The sequence below is a fragment of the Micromesistius poutassou genome, assembly GCF_964030765.1.
Source record: "Micromesistius poutassou genome assembly, chromosome: 6".
In the NCBI taxonomy this organism is placed as follows: domain Eukaryota; kingdom Metazoa; phylum Chordata; class Actinopteri; order Gadiformes; family Gadidae; genus Micromesistius; species Micromesistius poutassou.
This window is the reverse complement of record NC_140276.1, coordinates 1129233-1144830: the sequence shown is the minus strand read 5'-3', so window position 1 is coordinate 1144830 and position 15598 is coordinate 1129233. Positions and strand designations below refer to the sequence as shown.

The following is a 15598-nucleotide window of genomic DNA, read 5'->3' as shown; positions in this document are numbered from 1 at the left end:
AAAAGCGTGCTCCTAGAATAGTTATCACCTTTCAGCATAAACCTACTTGTCGAGTCGTACAGGTTTGTACGGGTAAGATCGGTAACCTGGAGAGTGTGTTGGGACCCAGGCTGATATTAACTCGAGGAGCGTGGTGGTAAACAGCCTGCTGAGATCTGTGTGCCCTGTGCCTGTCCGCAGGTCCCGATGATAGCCCAGCCGGGCCCCCCAGGGCCCCCTGGCCCCCAGGGGTACATGGTGAGTTCAGTGTGTTACCGTTAGAAAGTCCCCCTTCCACTGTCCACAGCTTAAAGGTCAGGTTCAGTCTCTCAGCGCGTTGACTCAACACCTGTCCTCTTTTTGCAGGGACATCATGGAATGCCTGGTCCCAAGGTAAGAGATCGGTCTCAATTAACGGTTTGGAAGTCCTTAGACAAACATATCCATCCAGGTCCCCACACATGGTAAACAAGTCCTACATAAAAGTCACCACACGTGGTAGAGAAGTCTTTACAAAAACATTTATGTCACCGCACACGGTATACAAGTCCTTATGAAAACATACAAGTCACCATACACGGTAAACAAGTCCTCGTCCGTGTTTAAGGTTTCTAACGTTACCATGCTGTCTTAGTTGCTAAGCTGTTGTGCTCGGTTGTTAGGGTGAACCTGGAGAGGCCATCAGAGGAGAGAAGGGAGTCGCTGGCGTACCTGGACTGAGTGTGAGTAAACCCTCAACCTCAAGAGACGGCCAATGATGAGAGGGGATGGTGATGATGGTGGTGATGATGGTGATGATGGTGATGATGATGATGATGATGATGACGATGACGATGAGAGTGATGATGAAGGTGATGATGACGATGACGATGAGAGTGAGGAAGAAGGTGATGATGATGAAGATGATGATGGTGATGATGGTGGTGATGATGATGATGATGACGACGATGACGATGAGAGTGATGATGAAGGTGATGATGATGATGATGATGATGAGAGTGAGGAAGAAGGTGATGATGATGAAGATGAAGATGATGATGGTGATGATGGTGATGATGATGATGATGATGACGATGATGACGATGAGAGTGATGATGAAGGTGATGATGATGATGATGATGATGAGAGTGAGGAAGAAGGTGATGATGATGAAGATGATGATGGTGATGATGGTGGTGATGATGATGATGATGACGACGATGATGATGAGAGTGATGATGAAGGTGATGATGATGATGATGATGATGATGAGGGTGAGGAAGAAGGTGATGATGATGAAGATGATGATGGTGATGAGGATGATGGTGATTATGAGGATGATGCTGATGAAGAGGATGAGGAGGATGACGATGACTTATTATTGTCCTCTAGGGGTTGGATGGCCTCCCGGGTCCATCAGGGCCGGGGGGATTAGTCGGGCTCCCAGGTGCCAAGGGAGAAAAGGTACGGAGACAACTGTAACCGCCAACAACACAAATCTGCATTCAGCAAAGCGTGACAATGTGTCAATCTAATTCTTAAATGTTTGATTACAGGGGAAGTTAGGAGAGCCCGGAATGGATGTAAGTGAAATGTTCTTTCAACATTCAATGCCATAGTCTCTTAAATGAGACTTTAGATTCAGATCTGAAGTCAGATGTCAGACTGGCTGAACTGGGCGTTTCACTTTCTTTCGCTTTCAAATTTGTGTCGACCAATCATGTAGCTGGAGGCGGGGGATCTGTAAGCACGTGATTGGCAGAAACAAACTCGGCCAGCAGTAGTAAACTGTAAAACAGTGTCTGTGAAGGTTTAAAGGTTAAAATCCTCACTGTGTAGACTGACCACCGTAGAAACACACTAAATCCCCTCCTGAAAAATCATCCACTCGCGGGAATCAGATATCTACGGTAAAATATCTAACAGGATCCTATGCGTAGCTCCGGCCCTGGTCGTTGTTAGTGCCCAGCCCAGACTCTGGGTCCTCTGCCCCCAGAAGGTCTGTAACAACAGACTGCTGGTTCCCAGCTCATGAATTCTCTATTTTTCCAGGGTTTTCCAGGTCTGACGGGAGGGAAAGGAGATCGGGGCGATAGAGGAGACAAGGTGATTGGAGGATCCCTTCCAACCACACACATTTCAGCTGTAGCTCAATAAAAAAATCCCATCAAAGTAGATTAGTTCAGTTATTTCATTGAGCAGACTGGCTTTGCTCATGCATTTCACATCTATGTGACCTCAACTGTGTGTTCCTGTGTGTGTGTGTGTGTGTGTGTGTGTGCGTCTGTGTGTGTGTGTGTGTGTGTGTGTGTGTGTGTGTGTGTGTGTGTGTGTGTGTGTGTGTGTGTGTGTGTGTGTGTGTGTGTGTGTGTGTGTGCGTCTTTATGTGTGTGTGTGTGTGTGTGTGTGTGTGTGTGTGTGTGTCTTTATGTGTGTGTGTGTGTGTGTGTGTGTGTGTGTGTGTGTGTGTGCGTCTTTATGTGTGTGTGTGTGTGTGTGTGTGTGTGTGTGTGTGTGTGTGTGTGTGTGTGTGTGTGCGTCTTTATGTGTGTGTGTGTGTGTGTGTGTGTGTGTGTGTGTGTGTGTGTGTGTGTGTGTGTGTGTGTGTGTGTGTGTGTGTCTCTCCAGGGGGACAGGGGGACAGTGGGGAAGCGAGGGCTGAAGGGCCAGAAAGGCGAGCAGGGCCCACCAGGTCTGGACCAGCCCTGTCCTGTGGTGAGGGTTCATCACAGTGACATAAACCCACTCCTCTCTCATCCCCCCTCTCTCTCTCTCTCTGTATTATCCTCTGTCCCTCCATCTGTCTCTCTCTCACACATACACACACACTGTTACGCGGCTCAACGCAACAAAGAAACAGGGCAGGAGACAGCGCGACAATCCACGTTTCTTTGTTTATTTCTCTGTGAAAAGCATGTAACACAAAAATGATCTCTGCAGTCGGTGCATAACCGCAAATCAAATCTCCCGCCGCCGTCTCTCGGAGGCCAGGCCCCTTTTATGCGGTTCCAGGGACACGCCCCGTACGCGGGCACACCCCCTGATCCTGGAACATGTGGGACCAGGCCTAGGAGAGAAACAAGAATAGGAGCAGCACACACAATATGACCCCTGAAAGGCCAAGGTGGCCGTAACACACACACATACCTACACACCCACACACATCCACTTTGAGTTAGATAATGGGGTTGATAATTCCAAAAACGGTCCCTTCCATCCATCGCAGGTATGTCGTAGTGAAGACCTGGGTGTGCACGTCTGTGTGCGTTCCAGCACAGAATATAAATACATAACACTAGCTCTGACTAGCTATACGAGCTCAATGTAGAAAAGATATCTGAATTTATCTAATGTGTCTTATGCTCTTTCAACCTTATATTGTATTTCCCTTCAATTCCAATGTGCTATTCCAATTATTTCTTATCTGTGCCTGCCCAAGTCTCTCTCTCTCTCTCTCTCTCTCTCTCTCTCTCTCTCTCTCTCTCTCTCTCTCTCTCTCTCTCTCTGTCTCTCTCTCTCTCTGTCTCTCTCTCTCTCTCTCTCTCTCTCTCTCTCTCTCTCTCTCTCTCTCTCTCTCCGACGCTGTCATTGTGTAACAGTTGGCATGCTCCTGCTCTGACAGGGCTGTAACGGACCCAAAGGTCTGTCTGAGGGGACCGCTCTCGCGGATCTCTCAGCTCCTCCTCTTCCTCCTACGGGCCCCGGGGCCCCCTGTCCTGTGGTACAGTACCTTCTCCCTCTTTTCTGTTTTCCGTATTTTCCTTGTGTCTTGAATCTCACTGCTTGAGACACACTTTTGCAACGTCTTTTCTTGCTTTCTACTTTCCTGCCGACTGGTTCCCCTAAACCAGCCCCATTGAGGTTCTGGATGTGTGAATAGGAATGCAAATTAATAAATTCAATTTGCGTATCGTTCTCATAAAACCAGTGGTGAGATGACCTCTGAAAGGTGATATTTATTTGGGTCATTCTTGACGCGACTGCCGTTTTCTTTGCCAACTCTGTTCTCTCTCATCCTCAGGGCCAGGATGGACTACCGATACAAGGTTGCTGGCACAAGGTGAGACCGATTGAAACAGACAAGAGAAATTAAGATACCTAAAGAAATGTGAATGAAAGAGAAATGGGTATTTTGTGGCATGTGTGGGGTCACCTAAAGCAATGATTGATGATTAAATTATTCAAAGATTATAAAGATTATAAAGATAAAGATTATAATGATTAAAATCTCTCAATTCGATAAGCATTTGGCATTAACCAAATCAAAACTAAAGGCAGCATTTATATGGGACGTCCCCAAAAATCATGATGCTTGTTGCTGTTTCTTAATTACAGCTAATGGGTATTTTCCTCTTAACAGGTTTTTATCAAAACTTGTGTAGCATGGAAGCTCACATAAGAAGGTGTTTTGCATTTAATTGAGCCTAACCTTTCAGACACTGCGCAAGAAGGCATACCACAGCTTGAGTTTGGAAATGACCTGCATTTCACTAATGAACTAGTCAGCATTTCACAGAGTGGGCGAGCTGAAAAGTGCTTAACCTTGTTAATTACTATTATTTTGTTTGGCACTTTTCTTAATCTGAAACAGGGGCATATTGTAAGTACATACGAGCATGGAGTTTGATGATGACTTGCGTTGAAACCGACGATGCCTTGCTTATTTAACATATGAGTGTTAGTTTGCCAAATGATTTGATGTCCTGCTAACGATCCGTACTCTCCCTCTCTTGCAGTGATGACTAACCAGCAGCATGGCCTCTGTACATATTGATATGGTATATATTGCAACTGAACACTACAGCAAACGCCCCCTTGTCATCTTTTTTTTAAAGCCTTTTTATATAATATATAGAGATTTCTAACATGGACCTTTTTTTTGGCTCGGCGGATGTTAATGACTTTTTGCCCATAAGTCAAGAGCTCTTCACATGAAGTTTTTTGAGTTGCTGGCAATCCCACCGAGACACGAACGAGAGGACACCGAGGACTCCACGTACAGAAGGACTTTGTCTGTGACAAAGCAAGGACAGACTGGGGATCCAGCGGCCTTACTAACACACTCTGGGGACTCGCACCCTGGGCCTGGTGTGATTGTGAATGCTGCATGGGAGAGACAATGTGTGCGCTCTCTTCGCCTCACAGATAACCATTTGGTTGGATGGACAGATTCCCCTTGTGTGGTTTATAGAAGAATGTGTGGATCAGTACTCTCCACCTTCTGTCTCTCTCTCTCTCTCTCTCTCTCTCTCTCTCTCTCTTTCTCTCTCTTTCTCTCTCTCTCTCTTTCTCTCTCTCTCTCTCTCTCGCACTCTCTCGCTCTACTTTCTTAAAGGAGGAGATGGCAAGGCAGAAGCTTAAACGCAAGCGTCTCTCTCAGCCCTGAACAGGAGAGAGGGTCCCTGGGGGGAGACGGGACGGAGACGTAGATGGACAAAAGAGCACATGGAGACTACACTGCTGCTCTCTGGGAAGCAGAGAAACCCATGGAAGGCCTTTTGTGGCACACGCAACACTCACGACCCGCTGCGACAGACATTCACCAGGAGGGGGCGACAGATTACACGCCATTTCCACATTCATCGGAGGAGGACGCCAGAGCCCATGTCTGTTAGGATAACAATACTAGGTGGTGGTGAAACAGCTCTTTGCTCCGGGTCATTGAGGTCACTGGCACATACAGAGAGGATAAACCAAGCAGAATTTATTGAACGTGTTGTTGCTAATCTATTGGTTTATGCATTTACAGATTCAGTTGATTGTGGAGGTCCACGGTGATGCTGTATGTCATTCTTACAGCTTATTATATTACGTGGTCTCTTTATCTTTGCAAACCAAAAACCTTAAGCTATTCTAGTTATATTTTATTTTAAATAAAACAGTCTTTGACATTCTTTACATTCAACCTGGCCATAGGTTTTTCTGTTCTTTATGACTTTTTTTTGACAGTTCTTGCATTTGACTTGTGGTGTTTTGTATTGTTTAGTTTGATTCTTATCGACTCAAGTAACATGTTGCATTCCTGTGCATGTATGTTTTTGTATAGAATACTCAAAATGTGTATTTGAGTCCCAAGCCAGTACTGAAGGAACCATATACAGTAATTAGAACCATGCACAAGTGTGTTGGCTCTAAGCAGATCCATTTTTTGGTTAATTCTTCTCCTTCTTCCTTTTTTTTGCTCAAAATAGTCTCGTATCAAATTCTTGTCAGTCAAGTGTTATGTATTTTGATTGACCTATCTCTTAATCATAGGTTAAAACGTGTTATGTTACAATGGCTTTTGATCACCAAAAATAATTGCTTGCCCTGTTATTGTGAGAAAGAGTTGTGGGTTTATAAAGACATAAATATTATTATTACACACTCTGATACACATTCTTAGTGTGTCTCTATTTAACTGTTTCACACACAGTGAAACACACACACTCTCACACACACACATGATCTCTGGGAAATTAAAGCAAAGAGGGATTGCAACAGGCTAGCACTCAGAGTAGTCGAGACTCTTGTACAAACAAGACAAATGTTTGAAATTGCTTATTTTTTTCCCTGTATTTTTTGTTGATACTTAAAGATGATTACGTTTGTATTCATTCGTGGACGTTGTTTGAAGGTATAAACTAGTATGTGTTTACTAGATTAACTGCCATTTTGGGATTGAGGTCAGTGCTCAACTATTGATAGGAAAGATAAATATTTTGATCAGAACATTTAAAGAAATTTGTTTATTATTTGGACATAGTTGACTACAGTGAAGCAACCACAGCGTCTCATTAATGGTTATTTATGTTTATAATGATCAATTACAGTTAATTACTCATGTTTGTTTTTATTTTAATAAGAATAAGTAATTGTAGATCTATTTCACCAGCAATACACATCATTTTTAGGCCAATTCTATTTTTGATTGCATAATTCTTCAAATAATGTTTTTGTGTGGCAGGGTATGGTATGGTAATGGATAATGGTAAGGTAAATTGTAACTTGTCTTCATTGCGAAAAAGCAATCATCCCAGATATGATCATCAAAACCTTGACCTTCAGCATGCTTGGGAAGTCTGATCAAGACTTGTAAATCAAAAGTGCCATGACTACCATTATGAAAAAGTGATCTTACTATGTTTTAAAGAGTTATCAGATATCTTCTGATTTGTTTGAATTGCAGACTCATCACCCACTTTTCTTATTGAATGTGTTCCATACCATATTCTGCATAAGGGAATTACATACAACTGAAAACCAAGGCATGCTGAATAAGAATTAGGAGTGGAAATGGAGTCAACGTTTCAGTAACTTCTTAATGACAGTTGTACATGTTGACCCTGTTTAACGGGAATCTGATAGTTATCTGTCACCTACATCCTTATGTGTTTATTTCTTTAACAGATTCTATCAGAGTATCTTCAGTGGGCATATATGCATAGCAGCATCTGACAAGACTTTATTAGAAACTATTTCAGTATTATTTTTTGACTTGTATGTTTATTTGTTTGTGAATGGATGTAAAAGTATTGAGCTATTTTTGTAATTAATCAACTTTGCTTAACAAACATTCTGGTCGACTCAACATGTAGACTGAAATTAATAATCCCTTGTCTAAAACAGTTTGTGTATGGAATAAACAATTGAGTTAAATAACAAAACATGTTTTTATTATACATCGACCGTGAGCCCATTGGAATAAGGGTGTAACATAGGGTGGTAAAGTTGAATATATATATATATACATACATTTTAACTACAGATATTTATATAAGTTTTTATATTTTTCATATATTTATATCTATAGATATAAAATAAATATATATATAATGTATAAATATTATTTATATTTATACATATTTTTCATATTTCATATTTCATATTAATTATATATTAATAGGTCCAACTATCGAATATAATCGATGACTGTGCTCTGACAGCTGTATAAGCATGTAAACTTACTTTTGCATACAATATACAATATAACCATCACACCTCAACCAAGTTAAGCGTATGGAAAAGTGCTTTTTATGAGTAAAACTTCCGTCCCGGTTAGTTATTGCGCTCCTTCCTCACTAGCCGTTAGCATTAGCTCCCCCGTCTCCCAGCGTCCTTTGCGGCCCATCGCGACCCCCTTCAAAGGTTTTGCATCCGGCGACGCGCTTCCTTTTTCCTCCGTGCCCCAATGCGATGAGGACCTAGGGCGACCTGGACCTCGAACGAAATCTAAATCCATCTTAGCAAAAGGCACCGCCGAAAGTCGCCAAGATGACCGAGCAGATGACAGTGAGGGGTACCCTCAAGGGCCACACCGGTTGGGTCACCCAAATCGCCACCACTCCACAGTTTCCCGACATGATCCTGTCCGCGTCCCGAGGTGAGCGCCTCCGCCGGAGCCTAGCCGCCGTGTGCTAACGTTAGCGTGCTCGCCCTGACTAACCGGGGGTGGGTCGGGGCTGGGCCCGTTCTGTGTTCACCGTGAAACGCCGGGGTTGTTAGTCCTCCGTGCCGTTTGTAAATACCGACCCGCAGTCTTGGTTCCCCCCCCCCCCGCCGCCTCTCCACTCGGGAGGGATCGAGGCCTACCGGCAGGTTAGGTTCGGCTGGGGGAGGTTAGCGTGTCTCGGCTCTGGTGGTAAACCGTGACACGTGTGCAGAAATGTCCTGCAGGGTTCGACTGTGGAAATGGGGAATCTGTGGACAATGTCAAGTGTCAGTTAGTTGCCGCCAGTTTTGTAATACTACTAGTGCGATTCGATCAATCGCTCAGCCTGTTAATAGTCGTGGGTCGGTCACGTCTTGAATGTGCACTAAGTCCTTGGTTGTATTGGTTATCTGTTTTTCAGACAAGTCTGTCATCATGTGGAAGTTGACCCGTGACGAGACCAGCTACGGTACCCCCCAGCGTGCTCTGCAGGGCCACTCTCACTTCGTGAGTGATGTTGTCATCTCCTCCGACGGACAGTTCGCGCTGTCCGGGTCCTGGGACGGCACCCTGAGGCTGTGGGACCTCACCACGTACGTCTCTCGCAGTATTTTGTGTTTCCTCGGTCTGTCTTGTCATATAATCCTCCTGGCCCCCCTTTTTTTTTTTGCATAGTACTTGACAACGTAAATGTCAATCGCCAGCTCCAAAGCCAAATGTATGCCTATTCCTATTACCATATGTCAACTGTGCAGGTTAGAGTTGTGATGGAAATATTATAATGCTATCTGTTTTCAATGATGATAAAGAGGCTGTTTCTGAACTCTACCTGTACCCTTACGCAGCAAAAATCAGACATTATTTCCTTAAACAGTCTTGGAACTGTATCAAAAACTATTCATGTATTCATTTCATTTGGATGAGTCAACTTGATTCCTTTCAGTCCAGACCATCTCTATGGACACAAGTATTGCTATTGACATGCGTGTGTTTCTTTCCCATGTTTCAGTGGCCTCACCACCCGTCGCTTCGTCGGCCACACCAAGGATGTCCTGAGCGTCGCCTTCTCCGCTGACAACCGGCAGATTGTGTCTGGTTCTCGCGACAAGACCGTCAAGCTGTGGAACACCCTGGGTGTCTGCAAGTACACCATCCAGGTACGTTGGCAGCTCGTTGTCCAGCTCTGGCATACCGGAACGCGCAGGTCCAAGTCAGAACTGTTTTATTCTGATTAGGTAGCTGCTGAAGGCGTATCGTTTGTTGCTGAACGTGTGTGTGTGTTACTGTTTTGTTCTTTCAGGACGAGAGCCACTCTGAGTGGGTGTCCTGCGTGCGTTTCTCCCCCAACAGCAGCAACCCCATCATCGTGTCCTGCGGCTGGGATAAGATGGTTAAGGTGTGGTACTCCTTTTTGTTGTGGAACACCCGTTATCAAACAGGTGTCAGTCTGTGATCTTTGCCCGATGATGACAAAACTTTGCATGTATTACCTGAATCATGTGATGACTAACTTAGTATGAGGGCAGTTCACACAAGAGGAGATGGGTTCTGTGATGTGGTTATGGTTGTGGGTGCTAACCTTTTGCTCTTGCTGCTAGGTGTGGAACCTGGCTAACTGCAAGCTGAAGACCAACCACATTGGTCACACCGGCTACCTGAACACAGTAACCGTTTCCCCCGACGGCTCCCTGTGCGCTTCCGGTGGAAAGGTACGATTAAGACAGACTACTACTTGGCTGGTTACTGCCACGTCGTATACTTGTGTCAAGGGTGCAGGTTATAGAGTTGTGATGGAAAATATTTTAATGCTATCTGTTTACAATGATGATAAAGAGGCTGTTTCTGAACTCTTACCTGCACCCTTAACAAAAGTCCTGATTTCCTTAAACAAGTCTTGGAACTGTACCTTCTCTTGCCACGGAGTGGCCTCGTCCGATTCTAAACAAGCGTGTTTGCTGACCTCCAGGACGGTCAGGCGATGCTGTGGGACCTGAACGAGGGCAAACACTTGTACACCCTGGACAGCGGTGACAACATCAACGCCCTCTGCTTCAGCCCCAACCGATACTGGCTATGCGCTGCTACTGGCCCTAGCATCAAGATCTGGGTGAGTGCACCTCTGGTGTCTTAATGTGTGGAAACAAAACCCAAAAGAGCAATGATGAAATCCATCTTTGCCTACTGTATTTTCCATGATGATAAAGAGGCTGTTTCCGAGCTCAAACCTTGATTTTATCTCTTAGTGTTGAGCCGTTTCCCTCTTGCCCGGTTACTAACGTACACTTGTGTTTTGAATTACGTTCTCAGGATCTTGAGGGTAAGATCATCGTTGATGAGCTCAGACAGGAAGTGATCAGCACCAACAGCAAGGCGGAGCCCCCGCAGTGTACCTCCCTGGCCTGGTCTGCTGACGGACAGGTAACGACCATATTTGGCTGCTGAGCACATAACATGTATTCCTCTTTCTTCCCCAGTGATTATAATATTTCACATTAACCTCTGATGTCTACTGAAGATATCCCTGCAAATATGAGGGGAAAACTGATGACTACGGTCAGTCAGTTCATTTATATATATATGTATATTTATAACCTGGTCCAATGTTTGTTTCCTCAGACCCTGTTCGCTGGCTACACTGACAGCCTGATCAGAGTGTGGCAGGTCACCATTGGAACCCGATAATGCGTTCCTGAGATGATTGGTTAAATAAAAGACAGACTTTGAAAAGAATTTGTGTTCATGGTGTTGCTGCCTTTTTTTTTTTTTTTTTTTGTTGGCTGTACATTTCCTCCCGCCGATCGTCGTAGGTTTGCGAACGTGGATGTACATAAATGGTTGAATATTGTGTTTAAATGAAGCTAGTCTTCAAACTATATTCAATTAAAATATCTTATTTTTCAGTTAGGAACTTTGTGCGAGTGGTACGTGGTTACAGTGCATTTATAACGTGTGACACGGCTATAAGCCAGCATGTTGTAGGGAGTCGCCCAACACATTTAGTTAACCGTTTGGTTAAAGGGAAAAGTTCATTTTTGTTTTTTCCAATATGTTTGTTTGTTGAAAACGTCCCAACTCCCGACCTCCATTGACTGGTTTGCGTCTTGTTCACCTTGGAAGACGTATGTAAGCCTAGTACTATGGCAAATGTTAACTTTTCTAAAAGTGGAACTAAATATATATATAAGGTTCTAGTGGATGATTTAAAGCGGTTTAACTTGGTAATAAAACTGGTTGATTAGGCTTGAGGGGACAACGTGTTGACCCAAGTAGGACCCGCCTCCTCTTGGCGTGGCCTGGTTACCTGGCAACATGGCGTGTTGTAGGCCTACTCCAGAGCCATTGGTTAACGTAAGCGAGTCGACTCGTAGCGTTCACGTCCTGCGGGCTGTACGATAAACCAGGTTTAACGCACACATACGTGCGTCAACCTTAAAGATGACTGAATCCTCCTCCACCTCCATGTACGTCGAGAGAACCCTTGCGCTCATAAAACCAGATGTGGTTCACCTGGCGGAGGAGATCGAGGAGATTATCCTTGCATCTGGCTTCACTATTCTACAGGTGGGTACCGTAAGGCTAGTTAAGCTCACACATACACTGTTCGGTGTTTTTTTTTTATTTCTTTGTGCGACAAAACCTCCATATGGTGAGGCTTTGTGATCAGCAGACGTATATGTATATTCGACATAATTTCACCAGAGGCGGAAGCTGCAGCTGAGCCCGGAGCAGTGCAGCGACTTCTACGCGGAGCACTACGGGAAGCTGTCCTTCCCCAGCCTGACGGTGTTCATGAGCTCCGGACCAATCATCGCCATGGCGCTGGCCCGCGAGAACGCCATCGCCCATTGGAAAGCCCTGATTGGACCAGCCCAACGAGGCAGAGCGACAGAACCCGAAGGGTCAGTCACAAACTAGGTGGAAGTCGCTCCAATGATACAAAGATGTTTGATTAAATGGGCTACTCTATGTTGCCTGACGAAAGATGCAATTGGATAATCCGATTTGACCCATAATCCTGAGTTAAGACACTATCAAATTCAGTCCCAATAATTCATGGAATGTTCATTATATAGTTTACACGCCCATATTGAAATACCGATAATTATAAAATATGATTAAGAAACTGCTTAAACCTCAGAGCTATTCTCACTGCGTGAGACCAATATTGGTCTGTACCTGATTTCAGGACAGTAACAAGTGGGTTATACTCAAGAGTTGGACTGAATCATCATTTTTATTTTTTCCAATCAAACTATTACAAGCACCGTGTTGCCTTGGGGTCGCTTATAAGTAAATAAAAAAAGGGGTTGCCACTTCAAAATCCAATATGGCCCCCATTATTTAAGATGGTCGCCACTGAAGGACTAGTCCATATATTTGAAACGGACCTATATAAATTGATCAAATGTAATGATCGTGGTTTTTGGTTGGTTTTGCATGCCAATGCCCATTCTGCATATTTCCTCTCAAGTCTCAAAGATTTTAGTTTATATTTCCTACCCCTTTTTTACCCTCTCTGAGGTGGAATTGCATCGCTGTTCATTATCAATGAACGGTGTATTCTCCTGCTTCCTTCAGCTCTGGTGGAACCATAAAATATCTTCCAATCAAATCTCCCATCTCCAACCATCATCCATTCATTTTCTGGCATTAGGGTATAGGGTAAGCCTGGGGGATCCCTCTGTGTTTCCAGGCCAGCTGAGAGACCTATCCCTCCAGTGTGTCTTGGGTCGCCCACAAAACGTATACAGACCGACTGGTCAATGTAATGTCGGAACAGAGCCTGCCCCAAGATAGAGGCTTGTCTGTGGCTTCTGTCTACACTTCTGTCTTCACTTGTGACCAAGATTCCAAGATACTTAAACGTCTCCCCATGGAATAGTTCCTTCCATAACACACCCTCCATAACACACCCTCCAGATGTGTGCATCTCATCCACCTCAGGGGGACACAGCAGTGACTTCCATCAGAAGGATGGAAGTCACCTTCGGACAATAGCCTAAAGAGAAGAAATTGGAAAATGAAGCATTTTAGAGGTATGCCGTGCAGCATTGACATCTGCATGGTCAAAATCACGAATTCCTTGCGAGATCAATTCATTTGGTCAATTTATATAGTTCAACCATGTCACTCATAGGGATGTACATCGTGACCTCGCATTGAGCACTGCATCTTTGGATCAATCATGATCACCATCCTGATTCTAGGTTCACGGGTCATTTCCTGTAGTTCAATGTTGCAAGTCAACCAATGGATGTCATCAAAAACTAAAACGAATGTGAAGCGGAAACAGAACAATGAATCCTTGTTAGTTAAGATTTTTGTGCTTCATGAAATGTCTCCTCACATCCACAGGCTGAGAGCCAAGTACGGAACGTCTGACCTGAGAAATGCCCTCCATGGCAGTGAGTCAATGCCTGCTGCTCAGAGAGAAATTAAGTACATGTTCCCAGACTGTAAGTCATTCACACAACATGTTTCATCTTTCAAGATCGCCACTGGATAGACCCTTAATCTACCAATCTGTGTGACCACACCCACCAACCCTCCCCACCCTCCCCTCGGCCTTGTTTCCCTCCAGCTGTGTGTGAGCCGATTCCCATGGCAGAAGCAGCAAGAGAATACTTGTCCAAATACGTGAACCCCACTCTGATCATTGGACTTACGGAGCTCTGCAAACAGAAGCCGCTCGACCCTTGTGTACGTTTACTTTGCTTTGATTATTTGGTACATCTTTTCCCTCCCCATACGGAGTATGTTTGAGTCCTGTGTTGTTGGGTGATGCACCCCCCCACTCATGTCTCTGGTCCTTTATTTCTGTCCCCATGTCCTCGATAGATTTGGCTGTCCCACTGGCTGATGAAAAATAATCCAAACCAGCCCAAGATAGAGGATGCTGCCACTGTGCAAGAAGCCGAATGAAGAAGAGAAGAATGGATTTCAGTCAATATGTTAATAGTGAATGAAGTCGTTCTCACTGCATTTTGTTTTAATTTATCATCAGAAAATGAATAATAATATTATTTTTTTTAAATAAATAAATCTCTATTGGTTCTAACGTTGGTGATTTGATTTGATCAGCATCCAATGCCCTATGTTTGGTCACATTATCTCTGGAATCCAAAATGATCATTTTGGCCGACTATGAATCCTAAGATCTAGCATTATGTATGATGGAGACAATAGTTTCAACCCCATTGACACTAAACAAGTGAAACAGCTTGTGTTTCAAATTATTAATTGAACCACGCTTAATCGATATGTACTTTAAACTGAGTCAATGAACAATATATAATCGCATACATTTGCACTCTAACATGAATACAAACAAAAATTCACGATTTGTGCTGAACTTTAATAATGTTTAAGATCTCCAAATGAAAACGTGATTAAACAGAATGCTGTTATTAAAGGCAGATATTAAAAGCAGGAAAAAGGCGTGGACAATAGCCAAAACAGGAACACTGGACTGTCTTGGGGAAACAGTGCTCCCTATCACATATCTTCCTGGAGTCTCTCCTAAACCTTCTTTAGAACGTTCTTTGAGGTGGGGTCCGACACGATAATCCATCTTGAAGAGAGCTCTCCAATTTTGCGACCAGTAAGTATTTGGAAGCAGCCATTACGCTTGTTTTCACGATTGTAGGCTACTATTCTGTAACGCTATAATTTGATCACTCTTTGGTCCAGGTTTTTTTTTTTGCATTTAAGTAAAAGCAACAGCGTTGTTCCGCTCCCTGCTTGGTTTCACATTATATCTTTTTTTTTAAATAATAAGTTATTATTTTCTGAAATCAATTTTAGCCGTCTAACGTTCAAGTATAAATATCACATATCTGTCCCCCGCGGGGTCGCGCACATTGGCCAACCAGTTCTCCAGGTGCGTGCCTTCACTTGCACCGTGACGTCACCAGACCAATTAGGAAAGTTAGGAGTTTTAAACTATTTACATTTTGAAAAATATGAACGTATTACTTGTTATCCAAGGAAATTATGGATTTATCAATGGGGTTGAACCATTTTGCAAGGCCAAAGGTATGCACCTGACATTCTCATTGGGGCTGATCTATAATAAAATTGCAATTTCCTTTGAATGTATGGCATGGCATAAATGGCGTACATTATTTAATAACTAAAGCACCGTGTCGTTTCAGGTTAAAGGAATCAGTCCAACCATGTCTGATCCATGAGCAACAGTTCATGGAGAAAGCTGAGAACGGTCACGAAGGG

The 15598-nt window shown here is 43.8% G+C and overlaps 3 protein-coding genes across 3 annotated transcripts in view; all 3 read left to right on the top strand.

Moving 5' to 3' along the window:
* LOC311345569 (uncharacterized protein) overlaps window positions 1-7585 on the top strand; it is a 13358-nt gene extending 5773 nt beyond the window's left edge. The window contains exons 11-20 of the mRNA XM_084469987.1: window positions 181-237; window positions 346-372; window positions 642-701; window positions 1351-1422; window positions 1515-1541; window positions 2011-2064; window positions 2587-2673; window positions 3581-3679; window positions 3980-4018; window positions 5294-7585. Coding sequence (XP_084326113.1) covers window positions 181-237; window positions 346-372; window positions 642-701; window positions 1351-1422; window positions 1515-1541; window positions 2011-2064; window positions 2587-2673; window positions 3581-3679; window positions 3980-4018; window positions 5294-5344 — 573 coding nt within the window. The 3' untranslated portion in view covers window positions 5345-7585. The remainder of the gene's footprint in view (window positions 1-180; window positions 238-345; window positions 373-641; window positions 702-1350; window positions 1423-1514; window positions 1542-2010; window positions 2065-2586; window positions 2674-3580; window positions 3680-3979; window positions 4019-5293) is intronic.
* A 521-nt stretch (window positions 7586-8106) lies between these two features.
* Window positions 8107-11098, top strand: rack1 (receptor for activated C kinase 1). Its single transcript, XM_084469920.1, has 8 exons — window positions 8107-8320; window positions 8790-8961; window positions 9378-9525; window positions 9669-9764; window positions 9967-10077; window positions 10335-10475; window positions 10676-10786; window positions 10985-11098. The coding sequence occupies exons 1-8, from the start codon at window positions 8212-8214 to the stop codon at window positions 11048-11050; spliced, it is 954 nt and encodes a 317-aa protein (XP_084326046.1). The 5' UTR covers window positions 8107-8211; the 3' UTR covers window positions 11051-11098.
* Window positions 11099-11803: 705 nt separating this feature from the next.
* On the top strand, window positions 11804-14299 carry nme5 (NME/NM23 family member 5; the record flags this gene model as incomplete). The annotated part of the gene is made up of 5 exons (XM_084469064.1): window positions 11804-11929; window positions 12068-12267; window positions 13724-13824; window positions 13950-14068; window positions 14207-14299. The coding sequence occupies 5 exons, from the start codon at window positions 11804-11806 to the stop codon at window positions 14288-14290; spliced, it is 630 nt and encodes a 209-aa protein (XP_084325190.1). The 3' UTR covers window positions 14291-14299.
* Between the last annotated feature and the right edge of the window lie 1299 nt (window positions 14300-15598).

Bases quoted from the DNA above. Each gene is read 5' to 3' on its own strand.
- rack1 (XM_084469920.1), top strand. From the start codon at position 8,212: ATGACCGAGCAGATGACAGTGAGGGGTACCCTCAAGGGCCACACCGGT. The intron at 8,962-9,377 runs GTACGTCTCTCG...CCCATGTTTCAG, and splicing joins AGGCTGTGGGACCTCACCAC to TGGCCTCACCACCCGTCGCT. The intron at 10,787-10,984 runs GTAACGACCATA...TTGTTTCCTCAG, and splicing joins CCTGGTCTGCTGACGGACAG to ACCCTGTTCGCTGGCTACAC.